The sequence below is a fragment of the Dermacentor variabilis genome, chromosome 6 (genome assembly GCF_050947875.1).
Source record: "Dermacentor variabilis isolate Ectoservices chromosome 6, ASM5094787v1, whole genome shotgun sequence".
Classification (NCBI taxonomy): Eukaryota; Metazoa; Arthropoda; class Arachnida; order Ixodida; family Ixodidae; genus Dermacentor; species Dermacentor variabilis.
The window spans coordinates 151,584,671-151,608,911 of record NC_134573.1 but is presented as its reverse complement, the minus strand read 5'-3'; the positions used below and the strand labels follow the sequence as shown (position 1 = coordinate 151,608,911).

Genomic DNA, 24,241 nt, shown 5'->3' with positions numbered 1-24,241 from the left:
GGTGCAGGATGTCTATAGTCGGGCACTCAAGTCTGTTGCATTCAGGGAGTGAAGAAGCGCTCGAACTGCTTTCTGGGCTAATGAACTGTGAGGCCAGGCTCCCAAGATCTTTGCTTCTGTAAATGGCCTGTCGTCCAGGCACACTGGAGAGTCTGACGTTGGTTATCAAAGCGAGAACAATGACACAGAAGATGACTGATGGTCTCCTCACACTTGCACTTAGCGTACATTGATGAGTCCGCCATTCCAATACGATAGCTGTAGGAGTTAGTGAATGCTACTCCTACCCACAGCCGACACAGCAGTGTTGCGTCACGTCGTGAAAGGTTTGCGGGTAATTCAAGTTTCAGTGATGGGTCGAGGCTGTGTAAACGACACTTACAGTTCTGTGGTGTATGCCAGTAACCTAACGTAATGGTAGGAGCAAGACTGCGGAGCTCGCAGCGTCTACTCTCGATAGAGGTATAAGGAGTGTCGGTGCGCCAGCCTGGGCATGTTGGGCAGCGTCATCGGCGAGGTCATCACCAATGATGCCACGATGTCCCGGCAGCCACTGAAAGATGATATCATGTCTTCGTTCAGAAGCGCAATGGCAAGTTTCGTTGATTTTAGACACCAGCTGTTCATAACTGCCACGTCATAAACCTCGCAAGCTCGGGAGGGCTTTCGTATAACAAAATATTGCCCATTTGTTAGGCGGTTCTTTTTCAATGTATTCGACAGCAGCGCGAAGAGCGGCCAGTTCGGTACCTGTAGATGCTGTTACGTGTTACGGTCGCAGAAGAGCGCGGGCTAGAGCCATCCTTCGACGAATAGATCCTTACGGGGCAGATGCATTCTTCGTTGACGCCGCCAAATATGGCAGCGAAGACAGGTTTGCAATCACGGTCGTTGACGCGCGCGGAACACTTATCAGCGCCGCATCAATCTACGCCAAACACGCGAACGAGGCGGAGGAAACCGCGATAGCCTTGGCTCTTCAAGCCGCAAAAGGCCCGGCGTCCATTTTCTCCGACTCGCGCACGGCGGTCAGGGCTTTCTCGTCCGCTCTAGTTTGTAAACACGCAGCCGACATCGTTAACAGATGCTTTCGTATTAATACGCGAGAAGAAACTGCAGGTCATACCGTAGCATGGTTCCCGGCCCACATGGACGATGCAACTAACCAAGCGGGTTGCAACCCTAACGAGCGAGCCAACTGCCTGGCGCGTGAATTCACGAACCGCGCCAGAGCTAGCAGTCCAGCTCTCCCGCAGGATTGCCCCTTCAAAGATAAACTTACAACCTTTCACGAAATTACGTCACATTACAGACACAGCAGGAGAAAACTCCCTCCCCCCAGTCCGAAACTGAACAGGGCTCAGGCTGTTACTTTCAGGCTTTTACAGACGAGATCGTACCTCACCCCGAGAGCGCTTAGTTGGATAGACCCGAACTTTCCGCAATCGTGCTCCAAATGCGGTCACGTGTGCTGCTCCTTCGACCACATGCTCTGGCTGTGCCCGTACAACGCGGGCTCCGACTTTCATAACAAGTCTAAGTGGGACACCTTGCTGAAGAGCTCGGATTTCCCAAGCCAACTACAGGCCGTCCAGAGGGCCCGCGACGTCACGGAGAGTCACCATCTCCCTGTCCCGTCATGGGCGGAGCCACCAAATTGATCGGGGAGCCTTCGGTTCCCCCCAATCAAGTTCCTCAGGACACTCTAATAAAGTTCTTGTCACTGTCACTGTTACGTGTGAAGTCTTAAACTTGATGACGACCGATTGAGATCTGGTATAACAATGGCGCCCGTCGAATTTTCCCAGACGGAACCGTCTGTGTAAACATGGATTCGGCTAGCGTACGAATAATGCAAAAGTTCCAATGTAATCTGCTTGAGAGCTGCGGTGGTCAGGCTAGCTTTCTTCACTATCCCTGGAACAGCAAGTTAAGCGGGAGGCTTTTTCAAGCACCACATAGGGGATGGCGTTCTTATTGCGGGTGAGTGCCTCAATGACAAAGAGTGCTGGTTAGCCGCAATTGATCTGGAGAACGCAGCCTTTGGTCTTTTCTCAGGCAAGTGAGCGAGATGGTGGTCAGGCACTCTGGATATATGGCGAACATGCGCTCGGAGTACGTCGATAGCTATATAGGTCATTATTGGGTGGTCTATCGCAGTGGCAATTGTTGCTACGGTTGAAGCACTTCGAGGTAGCCCCAGACATATTCGATGGACTTGGCCTTGAAGGCTTTGCGGGACATGGATGTTAGTTTTGTTAGCATTGGACAGCACTGGTGTGCTATGTCGCAAGTATCCTTGGAAGGGCGTCCTGTATAGTTGAAGCATAGATGTCACGGATGTGCCCCACGTTTTACCGGCAAGAAACCTTAGTATATAGGCGATATAAGTAAGCTTTTTCTTCAAGTATGAGATGTGGGGTCTCCATGAAAGGTCTCTGTCGATAATAACGCCTAGAAATCGGTGAGCGTGGACCACTTGAAAACCGAAATGGAATGTCGAAGATGCGATAGCGAAACCGGAATATTGGGTCTGAGATGGAGAAGAGTGTACTTGTTTAGGAGTACGACCCGTCATGCACTGTTCCGTTTATGCAAAAATAAGTGCACCTTTATATGAGGACTCTCAGCGAAACATTTGAAAACTTGTTCTCGTGCTTAAATTTTACTGTGCGCATTCTCTTTGACCACCATTGCTTACTCCTCTCAGTAAGCAGGCACGGAGTGCGACAAAACGAAAGTATCATCGAAGTAACGTTGCAGAGACCGAGTAATACGTACAAACATGTAAACGGAAGGCACAGATTAGAAAAAATAAACATTCTGCGCAATTGCAAAAAAAAAAAAGAAAGTTTTAAGAAAGCCCCAAAAGACAAGGTAAATCATACTCTTAAATTGACTTGCACGTGACATTTTCTGTCCCAGTGCGCTCGGCACAAAAATCGATTTAGAAATCTTGGCGACTATATGCTTCGCCACGTATATCTGGCGCGCACGTCGTTACATCCACACGTAGCGCCCCGTGACTGGCAAAGCTAGCGCCATGCATGTCGCCCTTTAGCTTAGGAGCGGCAGCAGCCTGCTGTCGTAAAAAAACCCGCTCTTTCTGCTTTCTTGCCCGCAGAGGCACTCGCATTTGCATTTGGCGCTGACGGGTGCAGGCAAAGTGGTTCCGGCGACGCGGTCAGCTTACGGAGAGGGCCCCCAGCGCGCCACTCCTGCTTTGCGAATCGCGTTCGCATATCGGCGACGGCAGCAGCAGCGCGTAGCCGGCGGCTGTCCTTGAGGGGCCCCCCTCGACGGCGACGTGACTGCGATCGGCGCGCGCGGAACGTAAACGACGGAGAGCACGCCGCAGCGCGCACCGTACACCTTCCGGAAACGCGACCCACGTGGTTCCGGCCGTGACGTGCGTAGATGGACGCCGTGCGAAGGCTGGGTGCGGTTCGCTGCTCGTCGTCGTGCTGGTGTGGCCGCGTTTCGAACGTCGCGATCGTCGTAGTGCTCCGGTGACTGACAACACCCGCTACCGAGCTCACTTTCACTGGACCGAGGCTCGGACACAGGCTTGGGACACCGGAAGGCAGCCGCGCCGAGTGCAGCTCGGTTTGTGTGTGCAGCCGTGCGCGCGTGTTGTGTTGACTCTTCGCCGTGCGTCGTTCGGGCGCGCTCACGCGAGCAAGTGAGCGCGGCGGCATCAGCGCGGGAGATTCGAAGGCGGCATGAGTAAGTGGGACAGCGTGATGGCGCTCACTTTGAGCGTATTTGTGTAACGCCTGATGTTTGCTTTGACGGGGTGAGCTGGACATTGCCTGCTGACGAGCTCAGGGTACTGAACATGCATCGGTATCTGAGCGGCTTGCGCGAGCTGCAAGGTGTCTGGCCGCCGAAAGGCGCGAGGTCTGCGTGTGTCTGTGGCGGTGAGCGGAGTGGAAGAATGACGCCAGTTAAAGCGCCGAGTTCAGCGCATTCCTTCCTATTGTCTTCGTACGATCATGACGCCGGCGGGTCTGCGTTGCAGACGGAACGTTGAGCCGTGTGTCTGGGGCTTTGTCAGTCGGAGGGCCGTGCTCGCCGCGTAGGGAACATCGGAGCTGTTATCTCAGCCACGCTCGATAGCGAGCGGTGTTTCCACGCGTCCCGGTATCGAACAATCGTCGCCGGCTCTGTTTAGGCTCCAGGCGCTGGAAGGCTGCGCGAATGCTTCGAAGCAGCACCCCGGAAAGCAAATCTTTCCGTGATGCGTCCAACGCCCGGCGCTGCCGGGGTCTAAGCTCGAGCTGCATCGACTTTATGTGGGCGAGCAGATGCAGGAACGGAAACCGTTTTAAATCGAGTGCACCTCTGTAGAGAACAACATGAGCTGCGTGCGACAATTGTCAGAACTAAATGATCAGATGGAGTACAGGTTGACGCGCTTTTTCTTTTCCTTTCCTTCTTTTCGCATTGGGTCATTGAAATATAAGTGACACTGTAGTTCTGATAGTCCTGCAATATGTCTTGAAAGATAAATTATCACGTGCTTTGCAAGGTCGCAATGATCATTGGGGCTGTTGACACAAGGAGCGTTTTCTTCTGAGCGATAGTTCGCAAAAGACACCGCAGCGGAGGAGGCTCTTTTAAAGCCTTTGGCGGCCTCGTATCGAGGGTGTGAAAGCTCCATGAAGATTATTGAAATACAGAGCAGATACTAAATGCGTCTAGAAAGTGAAGCAAGAGCCGAATCCACGAAGCTTTCGGTTCGTGAGTGCTGTTTGCCGTCGACCTTCTCTAGTATGTCCCACACCACGATTGTCTTGGCACCTGCTCCTAAGAAACAGTTCCGGCGTAAGAACTTTTTTGATAACACGGATCCTGGTTCGCATTGTCCTGCTTTCTGATGACGCCAACCTGCGATTGCTGTCAATAAAAACGCGAAAGCCACGCGTATTAAAAAGAATACTAATAATAACGTTTTTGTTGGTATGCTGCAGAAAATGGCGGTTCCGGCGCGTCTTTGTTTAACTTTATTTTGTTGCGAAAGTCTCAGCGAGAAGCTCACCGCTGAAGCGTAGACAAAACGGTGACATGTTTCTGTTCTCGTCGGCCTCGTTTTTCTTTTTTTTATGCGTGTGCTTTCTTTGCTGGCATACACTAATCAGCGTGCGCTTGCATGACCTGACGTCGACCGTGCCGCTTCCCGATGCCTCTTCGTTTATGTATGTGGATCTGTGGCCTGGCCTTGAGAGGCGTAGGCGTGCGTGAAGCTCCGGCAGTTATGCCTGTGTGGCTCGCTACAAGTCGCATACGCGCGTGTGCAAACCCGCAAGAAAGTGAGGTACAGGTGGACAGATAGGGAAAAAAGAAACGTTTATTAAAAATACATAATTGCTGCGCAAGCACTCCGTACAGATGGTTAACCAGCGAAGATGAAACGTGCGGCCTCGGCGTTAATCACTGGGTTAATCCCGACGGTTCATTAAATGACGGCTTGGTAGGCTGCCAGACCCTCGATGCGCAGTTGCTGCTTGCGCTTGGCTGCACGAGCATGCTCTTGTGCCCGGGCTGCAGCATCGGCACGGCGTAAACGAGCTCGTTCCCGATTCTGCTCGTGGCCATGCGCATCTAAAGCTGCCTGCTCCTCAGGAGTACGTATGACGTGTGGCCTACCCATTTCGGAGCCGATGATAAACTGCTGCGCTCGCGCTCGGCTGCGACGGAGAGCAACGACGTCACTACTGGTGCAGCCAATCGCGCGCCTCTCTATTTTTTTCGCGCGTGCGATGGTTGCGCCGGAGCAGTTTTCGGCATACTGGCGACATAGGGGCGGACGGACGAATCGGCTAGCCATATACAGCTTCGCTGTAAATTAATAAGGCACGACCGCTGTGGTGTTTTCGGTGAGGTGGCTAGATTAGGCGTATTCTTTCACTCCTGAACAAGAACAGCATCAATATGTCGTATAATGGTCTTTCCCGGAAGGATCGAGTCGTTTAACGTAACGACTGAACTCTGCAGCCCGGCAAGGCAGGTATTCCGCAGCGCGGATAGGCCGTAACGTAGCCATAGCAGACGGAGTGCTGTGGCTGGCTGACCTGGGTCGCGAGTGCCACAGGTTGGGTCCGGCGACTTGTCCAGCCTCCGAACGCAGGCGTGAATGTTTGTCGTGCTGGTGCGCAAACGGTCAATAGCCGGGAATATGTTCGTAGGACAAGCTGGACAGCATTTCAATGAAAGTGCAAGTGAGCGCCGATGCAAAGTGAAAAAAGAAAAAAGGTATATACAGCAGTCATTTTGTCATTCACTGCAAGAAGGTGCGCTCCGAGTATGAGGGAAGAACAATCGTATTAGTGTAATTGAAAAGAAAAGCTGGAGTGTCGTAAACGCGGCGTCACTATAGGGCCTATCTGAAAAGGACGTTTAATTTCTCGACCAACGCATGCAGCCGACAGTGTTCCCTCGTATACGCATGCTCGCGAAGCCTTATTGTTTTCTTTTTGCGTCGAAAAAAAAAAGGGGGGGATTTTGAATGGCTGGCTTTACCAATCAAAATTCAGTTGGCAGTCATCGCACGGTCCTTTGGTATTTTCTTTCCGTGTCGTCCTTGTCTCTTTCGCGCTACTTGGCTGCTTTATCACCAAGGTATGTTATGCTGCTGGAGATTGGTTTGCTTCCGACACGCGGTCCTTTTTTCTGTTGCCTTTCTCCGATGTCGTTGCACGTTCATCAGTATCTCTTCGAGCGCGGTCTTTTTAGGTGCTCTCAGCCTCGCTTGCGACTTACTCAGCTTAGATTACAGCTGCTCTTGTGTTTGCTTAGTCAAGTTTACTTTTTAGGTTAACGTCCTTGTCGTCTGCTGCTGTTGCCTCGCATTCTGTCGTTATCCCTCGAGAGCCCGCCCGACGGGGGAGACATCTAGATAGGAAGAAGAAATTCATTTGTACTCAAAACAAGATTGTCCGACCTATAGTTCATTCTTCAGTCTGATTCTACAGCTTGGCTTATCGAATAGTTCAAAACACTCACCACGAACTAACGCTGTCTTTCTCAAGTTAAACACGCGTGTGCTCTCGAGAATTTAAGGAGGCCCCCTGGAAAAGCGCCACCGGATAGTGTCGTCTATAGAGAACGAGTAATCGTGACACCTTCCGAGACACCCCAGACGATGTGGTCTTTGCGAAGTTGCGTCCTGCAATTTGTTTGAGACAAATTTCGTGGCAATAGGATTGCAATGTGATTTGGGCTCGACCGTCCTTACAGAAACGTAGCGGTGTGCCGCGCGCAAATGTTCGATGCATTCGAATAGCTAATCGAATAGTGTCTTATTGCAGGCGGTCTTCGAATCGAATAACGATTTTTCGTAAGAGTATCTTGCAGACTTGGTGTTGTTTGCTTGTGGCATGTGCGTGAGTATTTGCTGGGGCATATTTGAGAACGCCAACTGTGTCCAATAGAACCTAAAACAAGGAACGAGTGTGCGATGGAGCATGAGAGCTTGCGCAGTGGAAACAGGCTACGTCGATCAGCGAGCCACGGTGTTTACCTACTGTAAGGTCGCTCTGATTGTTCGGGTTCTTAAGTGTCACGAATCGGCCACGTGCTTTGTGCATAGAGAGGGGGTTCACTTGCCCCCGTGTCAGCCGGGCGACAGTTACTGTGTTATGTGGGGTCACAGGCACCGCGCGGTGTTGGGTGACGCGTCGCGGCAGGTGCCAGGTGGGCGAGTGCCGATTCCGGGAAGTCGGCATTGTGCGCACGGTGTTGGCAGTCCGCCGACGGTCACACGAGTCCACACAGACCAGCCTTGAAAGGGACCGCTGTACAAGGTATTGTGGCTGTGGCTCCCGAGTGCCTGACTAATTGGAGGCGCCGCCGAGGTTGAGAAGGGCTTAGCAACGCTGACCCCGTTCCGCATGCAGTGAGCAGGGACCTAATCTTCTACGCGTCCGGAACGCAATCGCCAGCCTTGTTGTTGGGTGCGGCTGCCGGTGTGGTGTCGAAGGCCAGGTTACAGTGCACGCTGTAGGAATGCGGTGCACACGTAAAGAGTGCATTCGGACGACGGCGTCTTGGAAACGCGCACTCGGAGAACTTTGTCTTGTAGACAATAAGTTTGAAGGACAAGGAGGGCCATCAGTCTCCCACGCGGACAAACTTTGAGTACGGCCGCACTACGTGGTATCGATGCCCCTGCTTCCGAGACATTTGCGGCCTTGACGCCGTTGGGATTTGAAACGGTCTAGCGATAACTTGTTCGGGCCTGGCGTGTTTTGCTGACCCCGTCACTAACTACGGAGAAATGAGAGGGCATCGAAGTTTTAGGGAAGAAGGAAAATAGCTTTGTTTTCCAATATGTTTATTTTGAAGAGTAAGCCCATCCCTGTGGGTTGTGGCTTAACAAACGGTTGACTCTGATTGGCAACTGAACCTGTGGGACGGGCCAACGGCCCTACCGCCTTTTTTTTTCTTTGTGTAATTGGGCTATAAAAATCGGGACGACATGCTGTCCCTCAGACTTGGCTGAAATCAGGATTACTGATAGATCAGTGAGGCTCCGTACCATGTACGTTAGACTTGGCTGAAATCAGGATTGCTGATAGATCAGTGAGGCTCCGTGCTATGTACGTTAAAACGAGTCTGGGCTCTAACAGTCATTGAGACAGTCGAAGAGTGAGACTTTGTTTCTCAATTGTTCAACTTTGTAATGTATTTGTTTTACCTGCCATGTATATAGAAAAGTTTGCGTATAAATATTTCTTGTACATCTGATCTGCATCGCTTCCTGTCTGCGTTTGATCAACAACTGCCGATCATCGTCCGAGAAGCTTCAAGTTCCAACGGTGAAGCGAGGACGGAGAACGAACGAAACTTTACTCCTACTATCACAGCGATCGTTCGCACACTCTGAAGAGCACTGTGCATGCTAACGAACTACGCATTTATTTCTAATAACGCATAATGTAACGCACAATGTAATGACATGCACTTGCCGAAGTTACGGATATTAAGCTATGTGAGCAGCTGTTTTATATTAATTGTGAGAACGGCTGTGCATTATTTGAGAACTGCTCGATAAATACTCGATTTACTTCTGGTATTACATTCGATCTCAAAAATTACAATTCGCGCACCCATACAAGCACGCTTTTAGACCATATATTTGTCGAAGCTGCACAGCTTAGCCTTCACGTAGGCTTATTTCGTATATATACTTTGTATAAAATCTATCGGCCCTCTTTGGCAATCATTGGCCCTTGCTCCGCTCGACCACATGCATCCTATAATATCTACAGAATATCCAGAAAATCCGGAAATGAACATGTTGCTGTCGTTTAATAATTGGAGTACATCGAGCCCAAGCTGGTTGATTGCAGTAAGGCGTAAGGTGTTAACTATAAGTGTATGGCTAGCCTATAGATGTATACAGAGACGTTTGTAGACTATAAGGTTGAAGGAAAGCTGGATTGTGTGTGAATTGTCTAAATAAATATTGATGAGGGCGGACTTCCATCAGTTTCGTTTATATAACGTCAGCAATGGTGTTTCCTGCTCGCATTAGAGTTTATTAATCGCGTAGACAGCGATTAACGCACAATGAACATAAAATATTTCAACAGTGGCCGAAAACCTGAAGGATCCCTCGGCTTAGAACAAACGTGCTAGCAAAGGGACTCGTCTTGGCCCTGACGTGTGTGGGAGAGTGTCCTTGCCGACACGTTCGCTCCAGACTGAGGGCTTCTTTTTTTTTTTTTTCGTCCACTGTATATCACTTCAAATTTCTGTTTTATTTATGCATACTGCCTAGCTTTAATTAAGCTTTGAGAGTAGCTTTGAAAGCTCACACAGCAACATATTTTGGCTCCGTCTCTTTATGCGGATACCCATACTTTGCGAATAATAATAATAATAATAATAATAATAATAATAATAATAATAATAATAATAATAATAATAATAATAATACATACATACATACATACATACATATAATGAAATGTTTATTGTAGTGCCCTGGAAAAGCTACAGAACATTCCTACTCGTGTATTTAAAAATACAATACGCTAGACAAAATATACAGAGAAGACAAATGTGGTAGAGAAGACAATTTGAGATAGAAAAAACAACAACAAAGAAACAAATAGGGAAACAGAAAACTACGGGGCGAAAGTAAATGGGAGTTAATCATACAACATGATTACCTACGTATAAACAAAGCTCAGGTACTTAGCTTCTAAACATGTCAATACAGGCAGTATACTTACAAGTTTTTAGAGTCGAGCCATATATGGCAAACTCCAATGCAACAAGGCCGCGCAGAAAACGTGGAACGCTGCTTGGTATACTTTTGCGGCACGGAAAATCGCACATGATCGAGCAGCTTTCGACAGTGTATAATGCCGTGGACCACCTTATAGAGGAACGGAAGGTGTGATTAAATACATCTTGATTTTAGAGGTGTGAATTGAGGTATATTTGAGAGGGCTGGACTATGGTCGCCTGAACGGCAACGGCGGGGCTGAGATATATAAATTTATTACTATACTATACATACTATAAATATGGGCACATACCGCGCTGGAGGCGTGGGTCATAAATGTGACCAAATTACTTGTTGTGGAGCGTCCTGATGCGAAGCCGTTCTTAAGCTGTTAAGATGTTCTTAATACTAACAGCATGTAGGGAATGCGATACAGACCCAAATACTTTTGACGCCGCGCAGAGGATATACATAGGCCGGCAGTTAGTAACTAGTAACTGCACTTCTATCACTCGATTTCTGTACGGGCACTAGCCATGCTACCTTCCAAGCGCTGTGAAACGTACTAAACTTTAGGGAACTGTTGAAGATGCGCAAGAGAAGAGGGACAAGCACGCTTCAATACGTCTTAAGCAGTGTGGGAGGGATACCGTCAGCGCCTCAAGAAAGGGAAGGTTTGAGGTCCATCTTACACTTCGAAACAGGGTCTTCATTGACAACTCCCACTTTTCTGTTCTTTTTTCAAGATTAGTATGCGGTCCTGTCAGCTATGTTGTAATGATCACAGGCTTTTGCGGAAACCTTTCTACTGAAAAAAGGAGAGAGAGAGAGAGAGAGAGAGAGAGAGAGAGAGAGAGAGAGAGAGAGAGAGAGAGAGAGAGCAACGTTTTGCTGAGTAGGCCATAAATACGATCGCTTTGGCGCAAACAAGGAAGGACAGAAGGGAAGGGACGGGAATGTTTTGCGCTGCCAGCACAATGCACGCTGCAAGTGCTACCGGATAGAGCATTTATCACGCCCTAAAGTCGTTGAACTCCTGCTTCGGAGGGGTCCTGTTTTCTTGGAATACGCTCGAGAGCGGGTTCGGTCGCTTTCGCGGCAAAAGAAGCTCGTGCCGCGATGTACGAGCTGCGTCTGCGCACGACGTGAATTTATGAACACTGTATCGTCTTCTTTAAATAGATCAGAATAAATCTTTGAACCCCCGGATTAATTGGCTATACTCGCATCCTTCCTATATGCTCCAATTTACCGCGCGAAAAGCGTGGCTTTAAAATATTACCTCAATGTTCCGTGTTAAGCTAGCTCCTGTTACCTTATCGCTTCAGCAAATAAAGATGGAAAAGAGAGAGGAATGTGTCAGGAAACGTGCGACTACGTATGCGAAATGCGTTTCGCGTGTATATCGAATACCACAGAGCGGGTCGCGTTGTTGTAGTGACAGAAAAAAGAAAACAAAAGCTTACCGTTATCATTGAAAAGGAAGGTATAGAATCAGTGCATTTTATCGGTACTGACATATGGGGCAGAGACTTGGAGGCTGACAAAGAAACTTGCGAACAAATTAAGGAGTGCGCAAAGAGCGATGGAACGAAGAATGCTAGGCATAACTTTAAGAGACAGAAAGAGATCGGTTTGGATAAAAGAACAAACGGGTATAGACGACATTCTAATTGACAAGAAGAGAAAGAAATGGCGCTGGGCAGGTCATGTAATGCGTAGAGAGAGAAGGAGAGAGAGAGAGAGAGAGAGAGAGAGAGAGAGAGAGAGAGAGGGGGGGGGGAAGGGGAAATGCAGGGAGGTTAACCAGAGGGGAAGATCTGGTTTGCTACCCTACGCTAGGGAGAGAGGGGAGGGGGGAGGTAAAGTGATAACAAAGTAGAGATAAAGAAAGAAAGGAGCACAGACATACAATCACAGTCGGTCACTGTCGCCGCATACTGTCACCGCACAGCACAGTAGCACTTGCAGCACTATAAACATCTGTTCCGGCTACAGTCGCTTGTCCAATTCTGTTGCCTTTAAAAACTGCAACAGTGCCCTCGTCGCCCTCTGCTACGATGGCTTGTGATGGTGGCATCTTAAAATAAGTTCCTCTGTTAGAGGTCGCCGGTCAAAGCGTGCTATCGCGATTGCGAGTGATCTCTGTAAATTATAGCGAGAACAGTCACAGAGAAGGTGTTGAAGAGTCTCCTCGTTACCACAGTTACCACACGAGGCGTCGTCGGCCCATCCGATCCGGAAAGCGAAAGACTTGGTGAAGGCCGCCCTTAGCCATATTCGACAAAGCAGGGTAGCTTCGCGACGGCAGAGTTCAGCTGGAATGCAAAGGCGTGTCGATGTGCATTTTGGCAAACCAAGACAAACCCTGAGAACCCGAGCTTGAATAGCCTGTAGAGCACGAAGATTTGTCTGGCAAGTGTTGGTCAGTACGGGCAAACTGTATCTCAAGAAGCCCAGAAAATGAACCCTGTACAATTCCAACATTGCATGCACTGACATTCCTCAAGTCTTTCCGCCGAGAAACTTGAAAAGCTGGAAGATTGCTGTCAGACGCTGTTTCAAGTAGGTCACGTGCGGGCTCCATGAGAGATCTCTATAAATTATTACGCCGAGAAATTTGTGAGTCTTCTCATAAGAAATTATCTGGCCATTTATTGAGATGGCGTAGGGTGTCACTGGTTTGCGAGCGAATGCCATCAGTGCACATTTGTCTGACGAGATTTCAAGACCTTGGTTGCGGAGGTATATAGTTGCTAGAGTAGCAGCTTTTTGAAGTCTTGCACTTATCTGAGGACGTGTCACACCTGAAGTCCATATACATATGTCGTCTGCGTACATTGATATCTTTATCGCTGCTGTCAGATGATCAACGAGACCAATGGGTGTGAGGTTGAATAGGGTAGGGCTTAGTACACCGCCTTGAGGAACACCTCGGTAGGTGTAGTGTCGTACGGTTTGGCCATCGCCGGTACACACAAAGAACGATATCATAAAAAGGTAATGAGAAATCTATTGGAAAACTCGACCACCTAGGCCAACCATCTCAAGAGCATCGAGGATAGCCTCGTGAGATACGTTATCGTATGCCCCCTTGACATCCAAGAAGAAAGCTGCAGATAACCTTTTGCGTGGCTTTTACGTAGAGTAGATAACCGTTGGACCATTAGGGTGACAGAATGGGTACCGAGAGAAGGGAAGCGCTGTAGAGGACGACAGAAGACTAGGTGGTGCGACGAAATCAGGAAAGTTACGGGTGCTATGTTGGAATCGGCTGGCGCAAGACAGGGGTAATTGTAGATCGCGGGGAGAGGCCTTCGTCCTGCAGTGGACATAAAATAGGCTGCTGCTGCTGCTGCTGCTGCTGCTGCTGCTGCTGCTGCTGCTGCTGCTGCTGATGATGATGATGATGATGAAAGTTCAATGTGCGCTACCATTGCAGTGGTCACTTGGATGACCACTGCAAAAGATGTGGTTGTAATCAGCACGCTAATCTTACAGCGAGAGAAGGACAAGCTAACGCCTGAAAATTATAGAGGCATTCTGTATCAAAGAAGAGAAGTATGTGTTATGCATGGCGTCAATTTCTTTGTTATCGGAAAACGAACTTGACTTCTAAAAAGAACGCGCTTGGACCGCCGTGCTGGTGTCGTACGTGGCTGTAGCGTTTGTTGCTGAGCACGGTGTCGCGGGTTCGAATCCCTAGCCCTCCACTGCGGCTCTTGTCATAGCCCCCAGTGTTCCCTTGGGACGTTAAACCTCATGCATCCATCAAATCATCAGAACATCTTTGAAATCTATCTTCAGCTGCACTTGTTGTGGTACGCTTAGCAGGTCATGCGTTAAAGGATTGTCGACAACGAAAAAAAAAAAAAAAGCTGCATGATACAGGGGAGATATTGAACTGCGCAGTGCACGAACGGATCCATCCCCGCTCATATACAGTTGACGCACCGCTTCCCCCAGGCTCCATGCAGTAATCCCCATGTCGTTTTTGCAATAAACTCAACTGGAAATTGGCGCTCGTGGTGGAAAGAGATAGAGAAAAAAAGTTTAATCATACTCGTGGGGTCACGCATCTTTTGCGTCTTTTCTACTCATATTTCATGTTGTTTTCTTTTTCGCGCCTCGGTGCGTTAATTCCGATAGCAAATAACCGCGACCTCACCTGACATTTCAAAGTGCACAAAACAAAGCCATTTCGCGATGCCTGTTTACTTATAGCTCGCCACAACATGCGAGAAGGCACAACCGTGTTCGTCGACGGCTCGAACACCTGTGTTTCTACAGTGAGGCTCATCGTTAAGCGTGTGCTGTTATTTGTAATTTCGCACTGCGCAGTGCACGAATGGATCCCACCGCGCTCATATACAGTTGACGCACTGCTGCCCCCAGGCTCCATGCAGCGTGCGACGTGATCCGATATTCTGCTGTAGTTGCGCGTTTATTGATACCGCGCGTTAGTCGTCATTTGAGATATGTTTTGACTGGCGTGGCTGGACGCGACAGTCACGTGAAAGCTGTTGAAGCGAGTGGCAAGCGTACTGGCGGGAAGTTAAACTCACCACTACAAGCCTTCACGGCGCGTACATTGCGGAAGTCGTCGAAATCAACTTGGTCCAAGCAGCCGGCCTAAAAAAGTTTAGTTTGATCAATATTCCCATCGGAACTCTTATTCCCACCTTTACTTTTCAGGAGCAAATTGATAGTGGGGGAATTAAAGCTTTAGGAGCTTATTTCGCAGTGATTATTTCCGCTGATCCAAAGCTCCCATAGGAAATTTTACGAATAAGGAACCGGCCTTAGTGGTGTTTGGATTTTCAGGTGCACTTAGGATTGCCACCGTTGCTGAGAAAAAAGAAGAGAAAAAGAAAACGGCATTGGTAGTGGTTTTGGTCTCGGCTGCGGCGGCCACATTTCGATGCGGTTGGAATGCGAAAGTGCTCGCGTACTTAGATTTAGATGCACGTTGTAGAACCACGTTGTAGCCCACAGGGTTATCTGACTGAGCTAGCTTGGATGCTCTGTTGCCGCAGTCAGAAGTTCGAATCCTCGCGGTGTTTTTTTTTTTTTTCAAGGTGGGAAACTCGAATTCACCTCCCCCAGTACACTACATCTCCAGGCTTGGAGTGGCGCCTGGCACCGGCAGAAACGCCGAGAGCAAGCGGGGCTATACTGATCCAGGTGCAATCAAATTAGGAAGACCCACTAAGCTTCAACAAGACACCCCCTCACCAGCACCAGAACAGGAATTGACCTCCCTGGTGCAGTATTCGGCCACTCCCTCCCAAATGACTCATTCGATTAACCAATGGCCCTCAGTCCCCAGCAGCTGCGGAGCACCTGATTAAGGCGGTGGTCAGGCCTGTAACGCAGCAGAGGGTGCTAAGGATCTCTGGACCCGGATAGGCCGCCAATGGAAACTGACCCTTGCAACGTTTAACACCCGAACCCTCTCGAGTGAAGCTAGCCTAGCAGGACTCTTTGAGGAACTATCAGGCATAGTTTGGAATATCATTGGCCTTACTGAGGTTAGAAGAACTGGTGAGGCTTATACAGTGCTGACAAATGGCCACGTCCTCTGCTATAGAGGACTACCAGATAAGAAGCAGTTCGGAGTAGGATTTCTAATCCATAAGGACATAGCGGGCAACATTGACGAATTCTACAGCATTAATGAGAGGATAGCAGTAGTTGTAATAAAGCTGAATAGGAGGTATACAATAAAGGTAGTACAAACCTACGCTCCAACCTCCGTTCACGATTATGATGAAATCGAACAATTTTATGAAGGTGATGAATTAGCCATGCGAAAAGTGCAAACTCGGTATACTGTAGTCATGGGCGATTTCAGTGCAAAAGGAAGCGGTCAGACAGGGAGACACAGTTTCTCCAATGCTGTTCACTGCGTGTTTGGTAGAAGTATTCAAGCTAATGAACTGGGAAGATTTAGGAATATCAACGGCGAATATTTCAGCAACTTCGATTTGCAGATGACATTGTCCTGTTCTGCAAAACTGGGGATGAGTTACAACGAATGATTGAGGACCTTAACAGAGATAGTATAACAGTGGGGTTGAAGATTAATATGCAGAAGACAAAGATAATGATCAGTAGCCGGGCAAGGGAACAAGAGTTCAGGATCGCCAGTCAGCCTCTAGAGTCTGTGAAGGAGTACGTTTACCTTAAGGGCAAGTCTTTATCGCAATAAAAAAAATGAGTACGTTTACCTAGGTCAATTACTCACAGGGGCCCTGATCATGAGAAGGAAATTTACGTAAGAATAAAAATGGGTTGGAGCGCGTTCGGCAGACACTGTTCGATCCTGACTGGAAGCTTACCATTATCATTGAAAAGAAAGGTGTACAATCAATGCATTCTACCGGTGCTGACATATGGGGCAGAAACTTGGAGACTGACAAAGAAGCTCGAAAACAAGTTAAGGACCGCGAAAAGAGCGATGGAACGAAGAATGCTATAGGCGTAACGTTACGAGACAGGAAGAGAGCGGTGTGGATCAGAGAGCAAACAGGGATAGCCGATATTCTAATTGACATTAAGAGAAAGAAATGGAACTGGGCAGGTCATGTAATGCGTAGGTTACATAACCAGTGGACCATTAGGGTTACAGAATGGGTGCCAAGAGAAGGGTAGCGCAGTCGAGGACGGCAGAAGAATAGGTGGGTTAATGAAATTAAGAAATTCGCAGGCGCTAGCTGGAATCGGTTCGCGCAGGACAGGGGTAATTGGAGATCGCAGGGAGAGGCCTTCAGTGGACATAATATAGGCTGTTGCTGCTGTTGCTGCTGCTGCTGCTGCTGATGATGATCATGATGATGACGACGACGACGACGACGTAGAACCTCAGGTGGCCAAAATTATTCTGGAGTCCTCCGTGCCTCTTGTCGGGTGCGTTCTGCTGGAAACTATTCGTGCCGGCGCAGGACTGTCTCGGGCGCCGCCAGTATGGGGGTGGGGTCATTTAGTTGCATTGTGCCGAAACACATTCTGCCAAACAAATGGGCCCACTACGAATAGAAAGCGATCGCGATCCCACAATCAGATCGTAAAACCCCCACTAGCTGTAACATGAGCATGCAGTCTTTCTAATGCGTGAATAAATGTAACTTGTGTATTTAGCTACGTCATTTCTTTACCCTAGTGCCCATACACACTCTGCAGCACGCACAAGGCGTTTCACGTACTCCACTGCGGCTGCGTCCCTGATACAGCCTACACGACTTTTTTTTTATTATATAGTTGCCGGTTTCCTCATTTAATCGCACAAACTGTCTGTCGCCTCCGCTTCCCTTCGCTAGGCACAGATTCTGTCGGTATAATAGACCGCCGTTTGGGTACCAGACGTGTCACGTGGCCTGCTCTGATCGACACTCTGATCGACACTCTAGTCCACGCCGTCGCATTCCTGTTTCTTAACGTTACGCCCATACTTTGTCCTATAGCTAGTTGCACCGGTCTTCAGCTTCTTGCCAAGCTTCGTCGTTATGCTCAAAGTTTCTGCTGTATAGCATCTTAATGCCAGCATGGAAAGCTGGAACTCTCATACGTGAGACTAACGAGAAGTGTGACGACATTTCACTCTTTGCTTATATAAAGTTGCGTGTTTGAGCAGACTTCAAAACATCACAGCTATAGGACTTAAAAATTAAAAAAAATAATTATTTTTTCTTTACATTTATTTTATACCTTCGAAAGCAGAAGAAAAGTGTTTGATTGTGTGTTTGAAGCTCGCGTTTCTCGAATGATAGTATTCGATTAGCAAATTTTACCATTCCCGCGCCCCTTCGTAAATATTGCGAACCAAAGAGAAGCAAACAACGGGGCAGCTATCTTTGAAACGCAGGAGACTGGCGAGCTGGATTCTTTCGTGCTTTGTATATCGCATAAGCGTTCAACGGTTCCTACACAAACATCGAACGCGGAGAGCCGGTCGCGACGGTCAATGGCTCGGAAGCGCTCGCGGCAAGTTGTGACGCAACAGCTGGCGACCGCGGCGGTTGCTGGCGCGCCACCTGCGACAAGAACTCGCTCTTTGTGCAGGGCGCGGCACGCTTTTGACGCTTGGCGGCCATGTTTGCGTCACACTTCTCTCGTGGGACTCGGTTGTCTCGGTGGGAGTCCTAGCGGCGTCGTTGTTTTTGTTCCATGTCGGCCCGAGGCTTCCGCTTATGCGGTGACCCACGCTGCCAACTGCGTCGCAAAACCGTTTTGGCACTTCGTAGTGGAAAGTGCGGGAGAGGGAGAGAGGTGAGGAGGAGGGCAACCAGACGCAAGCCGCCGGTTTTCTACCCTGCACGGGGGTTGGGGAAAAAAAAGGGGGGGGGGGTTTAGAATGAAGGAAATCAAAACAGTATGGAAAACTAAGCACGCTACAAAACTAGTAGCTGCATTCACTGACTCCTGTGGATCGCGAAAAGCACGATAATGCTTTCACGGTCTTCTGATGGGGATATCGAGTCACGTCTATGTTTGAGGATTACCTCTTCCGACCGCGGTTGGTCGTCGAATTCGTTGAGCGTAGCGGCGTACGCTTCTGTAGTGCGGACACTGGCACCTAATGCGGGTGATAGTTTGATCTTCACCGCAGAGGTCACGGTCTGCGCGGTCGACCATTACCGTGTGGAAGGCAAACGAGTGTAATGGCACGGCTGTCAACGTGTCAGCCGCATACTTTTGCACTGAGTAAATTTTCGATTACCCACCGCGGGTGCCCAAGTAGGTATACGGCGCTCTGCAACTGAGCACGAGGTAGCAGGTTCGACTTCCTGCCACGTCGGCCCCATTTTGATGGGGGAAGAACGCAGGAGCACCCTTATCGGTACCGTGCTTAGCGTGCACCTTAAAGAACCCCAGTTGGTCAAAATTTATCTGGAGCCCTCTCCACTACGGCGTCCCGCATGGCCCACACTGTGCAGCTTTTGGACATAAAAAGAAAAAAGAGTGTCAAGGTGTTCATTGACAGGGTACGCAAGGAGTGAGACGTCAAACTCGGTGCGGTAGTCAAATCCCTGCGAGCAGTCAGAACCGGCCCCGTGCGTAAAGCGCTGGTGATCTGCCACCACCACCACCACCACCACCACCACCATCATCATCATCATCATCATCGTAATCGTTATTATTATTATTATTATTATTATTATTATTATTATTATTATTATTATTATTATTATTACGTTTGAATACATAAAAGCATTCAGAGAGTTGGAGAGCTATAGGAGGGACATAACGCATGCGGACATTCGAAGAGAAAAAGGTGCGCATAAAAAAAAATAGTGAGTGAAGAAGGAGTACAGAATTAAAAATAAGAAGAAGAAGAAAGAACAGAAACAAACAAACGTGGAGGCCACAACCAGAAAAAAATCATGCGTGCATGTTTGGGACACACTCGTCGTGCGGCAGTTAACGCGCTGTCATAACATGCGCCCCTGCACTTTTGGTTACGTTACGTTAATCTCCGTCGTAAGTGGAACACGCTTCAGCTGTGTTTAACAAATCTCACAGAGCGTTAGTTCCTCATTTTTCGGCCAGTGTGCTTCATCCGTGCTTCATTACCACGAGCCATCCCGATGTGCACATTTCGCTTCGAAGCATCAGAACGACCGTGTTCAAGGTTTTCTTTAACGAGGGATATGGCACTTAAAACTCCTCCTGCTATAACTTTCCGGACGCTTGGTATTCTCAAGTACATGTAGAAGCTCTGCTTGCTATTGCTCGCTTTTACTTCTGCAAAGCGTACGCATTATTTTTAAGACCGATGCTGTATAGGTCGGTGTAAGTAGGCTATTTCAGGCGACTGAAAGCACGCGAAGGTTCGCGCTCCTCTGCTTCCTGAATACTTCAGCTTTGGTACCACGCTGGAAGGTTCGAGGAAAAGCACGTGACTCAATGTTTACGGGTCGCATCTGTAATATTAACACGGGCCTCGGTGTTCGTTCGAGTAAAAAAATGTGACTGCGACTGCGTTACCGACCGTCGTATTTGAATATATTTATAACGGTGTCGTCGCCGCGTTCGGGTTTCCTTTCTCAATGTTAGCGCCAGACAGAACGCACGCGTTGGTGCCAAAACTTTATCGATGCAGTGACAACAAAGTTTCCAGCAGTGCGGCAGCTGGCGAAGTTGTTACTCGCGCATTCCCGAAGGCGTGCCAATTCGCGGCCCACGCCAGTCGCTGTCGATATGGCACTGAAAGAAATAAAGCCTACCGTTTCCGCTATGCAGAAAACACCCCGCGGTCAATCGCTAAGTTGCGCCAACCACTATCTAGACGGTGCGATGTTCTGCGTCGATACAGGAAAGAAAGAAAAAAAAAAGAAAAAGCCAGGAAAACTTCGTGCAGGTCTTGGCCTGCGTTGACTCTCTCGAGTCCAATATCATAGTTGGCACGCACGCACGCACACACGCACGCACGCGCGCGCACGCACACACACACACACACACACACACACACACACACACACACACACACACACACACACACACTCACACACGCACACACACACACGCGCACGCACACACACACACACACACACACACACACACACACACACACACACACACACACACACACACACACACACGCGCGCGCGCACGCACGCACGCACGCACGCACGCTGTTGCGTTTCGCCTGCGACACGTGGTTTTGCCGGCGCGACTGCGGCGGGGCGGCAGACATGTTGGCCCGATCGTCGTCGCCGCAAACACTCATCGCCAGGTGTTTCCAGGCGCGACTGCGGCGATGCGACCGCCTAGGGATCATCCTCGCATTCCAGTCATTGTGCCCGAAACAGGCGATGCCAAAGCAGGGATCTCATTCCAGTTATTGTGCCCGAAACAGGCGATGCCAAAGCAGGGATCTCGTTCCAGTCATTATGCCCGGAACAGGCGATGCCAAAGCAGGGACCATCCTCTCATTACAGTCATTGTGTCCGACCGGCAGCGCCACGACAGGGTGCTACGAGATCGTGCTCGACATGGTGCTACGGCATCGCTACGACAGTGTGCGTCACCATTAGCCCATTGTACATTCACGTGCTCGTCTTTTGAGGGGTTCCTTCTTGCCCTCAACTGCGAGAGTATAAAAACAGCTGCCCCCGGACGCCAAAAGGAGGGCTCCGATTTCTTCTGCTGAGTGAAGTGCTCTCCCGTCTCTCTACTACGGTCAAACCTGACCGCCAACTCTTTGCGATGTTAAAATAAACAAGTTGTTTCGTTGTTACCAGTCGACTCATGCTTTGCCGGGACCTTCGGATGCTTCCAGTTGTACCCCAGGCCGCCAGGCCAACGCTACCCTTGGGGCTTGCGACCCAGGTACAACCACGGGCGTCAGCGCCGAGTTCCCAACAGATCGTACCAGCGGTCCGATCCCAAACATCTGGTTGGCAGCGGTGAGATCGCCTACGACTTCAAACAACTGTCTGCCAGCGGTGAGATCGCGACAACGGAGGCCAGCAGCGAAGAGATGCAGTTGACTGTATGCTGAGCAGCTCAACGACGATCCGGGAGCAGTGCAACGAGCCCTGTGTGACGACTGGTTGCCTGCAGCGGAACGACTGCGCGGAATTCCTGCCTGCGAGGTTTGGTGAGTGCGGGACTTTCTTCTTCTGAGCTTTGCCAGGCTTTTTGTTAGTGTCAGAAACAGAGCTGGTAATTGTGGTTGTCGTTGCTGCCGGGTTAGTTTGCGGCAAGACAATAGTAAGCAGTAGAGAAAGCAGCATTCAGAGCAGCCATGGATTTGAAGTCGTTGCGCAAACCGAAATTGTTGGAGCTTGCAAGAGAGTTGGGTCTGGATGTCTCAGACAAACTAAGAAAACCGGAACTGATAAAGGCTATTCTTGAGTTAGAGGCTGAGGATGACGAGCTGTCGGAATGCCTTGAGACCATTGAAGAGAGAGAGACTGCAAAAAGACAAGAGCGTGAACGTAAAGAACAGAAAGAGCGAGAGCAACAAGAGCGTGACCGTCAACACGCTTTGGAAATGAAGCGTCTTGAGGTAGAGATGGAACGCGCTCGTAATGGAAGTCAGGCACACGGTGCAGGAGAACGCGTATTGTTCAAAATGACTGACCTGATGCGGCCGTTTAAGCTTGGAGAGGACATTGGTTTGTTCCTGGTTAACTTTGAGCGAACGTGCGAGAAGCAGGGGTTCTCTCGGGAAACGTGGCCACAGCGCTTGCTCACTTTGTTACCCGGCGAGGCGGCCGACGTAGTCGCTCGCTTGGATAGAGAGGAAGCAGAGGATTTCGACAAAGTAAAATCGAGTCTGCTAAAAAAGTACCGGCTGTCTGCGGAGGCGTTCCGTCGGAAGTTTCGGGAAAATGAGAAAGGCAGAAGTGAGTCATATACAGAGTTTGCGTATAGGCTTATGTCGAACATGCAGGAGTGGCTCAAAGAAGAGAAAGCGTTTGGTGACCACGATAAAGTTCTGCAGTGTTTCGGGCTAGAACAGTTTTATAGTCGGTTACCGGAGAACGTGCGATACTGGGTCTTGGATAGGCCAGACGTGAGTACGGTGGCTAGAGCCGCTGAGCTAGCCGAGGAGTTTGTGACGCGTCGAGCTCGCGGAGCTAAGGACGGTCAAAAGGGTGAATTTGGCTCCCAGTTTGAGAGGCCAAGGTTCACGCCCATGAGATTTAAGGGGGACACGCGTAGTGAGGATGCGAGTGAAAGCAGTCCGACCAAACGTAAAGAGACGGCGGCAGCCAAACGCAGAAAGCGGTTCGAGATGAGGCGAGCGCGCTTGTGTTATACGTGCCAGAAGCCGGGTCACTTTTCGGCGCAGTGTCCGGAAACAACACCAAAAGTTGTGTTTTTTTCAATAGGCAGCACTGACGAGAACATGAAGCTTCTCGAGCCTTACATGCGAGACCTCCTCGTGAACGGGAAAGAGTGCCGAGTGCTTCGCGATTCCGCAGCTACGATGGATGTAGTTCACCCGTCTTACGTAGAACCCCATATGTTCACGGGCGAGTGCGCATGGATCAAGCAAGCCGTGGAAGCTCATAGCGTGTGTCTGCCAGTAGCAAAGGTGCTTATTGAAGGACCTTTCGGAGCGCTTGAGACAGAGGCGGCAGTGTCATCTATGCTGCCACCCCAGTACCCGTACCTATTTTCAAACAGGTCCGATCACCTCCTGCGCGAGAAGGGGCTTTTGTTTGGTGAAGCTAGTGTTCAGGCCTTAACCAGATCGAAGGTTCGGGAGCTCGCTGCAAAGGCGGTAGTTGCGGGGCCGACGTTATCAAACAACGAAAAAGGGTCAGAGGCGCAGCAAGCTGATATTCAGAGCACGCCCGAACTGAATAAAATTGAGTCTGTAGCGTTGAAGGCGCCAGATACTGGAGAGGAAAATCCCGATTCGGGAAAGTTAGAAGAGCTATCTACTGATTTGCTCATCGCGCCTACGTCAGACGGACTTGATAGGTTGCTAAAAGTCAGCCGGACGGCTTTGATAGCCGAGCAAAAAAAGGATGGCAGCCTGGAAAACGTGCGCTGCAATGTCAAAGAAGGTATCGCCAGGAAAACTGCGCGTTTTGTGGAAAGAGGTGGAGTCCTGTACCGGAAGTATCTAGACCGAAGAGGAGTGGAGTTCGATCAGCTGGTCGTGCCTCAATGCTATCGTCAGGATCTGTTGCGCTTGTCACATGGGGGTTCGTGGTCCGGACACCTAGGAGTTAAGAAAACTAAGGACCGTCTCTTGCAAGAGTACTATTGGCCAGGGTGTTTTCGGGACGCAGACCATTTCGTGAGGACATGTGACACTTGTCAGCGGGTGGGCAAACCAGGGGACAAATCGAGGGCGCCGTTGAAATTGGTACCTATCATTACGGAGCCTTTTAGACGGCTCGTTATTGATACTGTGGGACCTCTGCCGGTAACAGCCACGGGGTACAGACACATTTTGACTGTGATCTGCCCAGCGACAAAGTTCCCTGAAGCAGTGCCGCTTAAAGAACTCAGCTCAGTTGAGATAGTTAATGCACTACT

General features: G+C 49.4%; 1 protein-coding gene across 1 annotated transcript in view; it reads left to right on the top strand.

The window, feature by feature from the left end:
- Positions 1 to 3,397: 3,397 nt before the first annotated feature.
- The window catches only part of LOC142585487 (rho GTPase-activating protein 18-like), a 236,760-nt gene continuing 215,916 nt past the window's right edge, over positions 3,398 to 24,241 (top strand). The window contains exon 1 of the mRNA XM_075696279.1: positions 3,398 to 3,726. Within this exon, the coding sequence (XP_075552394.1) occupies positions 3,723 to 3,726 (4 nt within the window). The 5' untranslated portion in view covers positions 3,398 to 3,722. The remainder of the gene's footprint in view (positions 3,727 to 24,241) is intronic.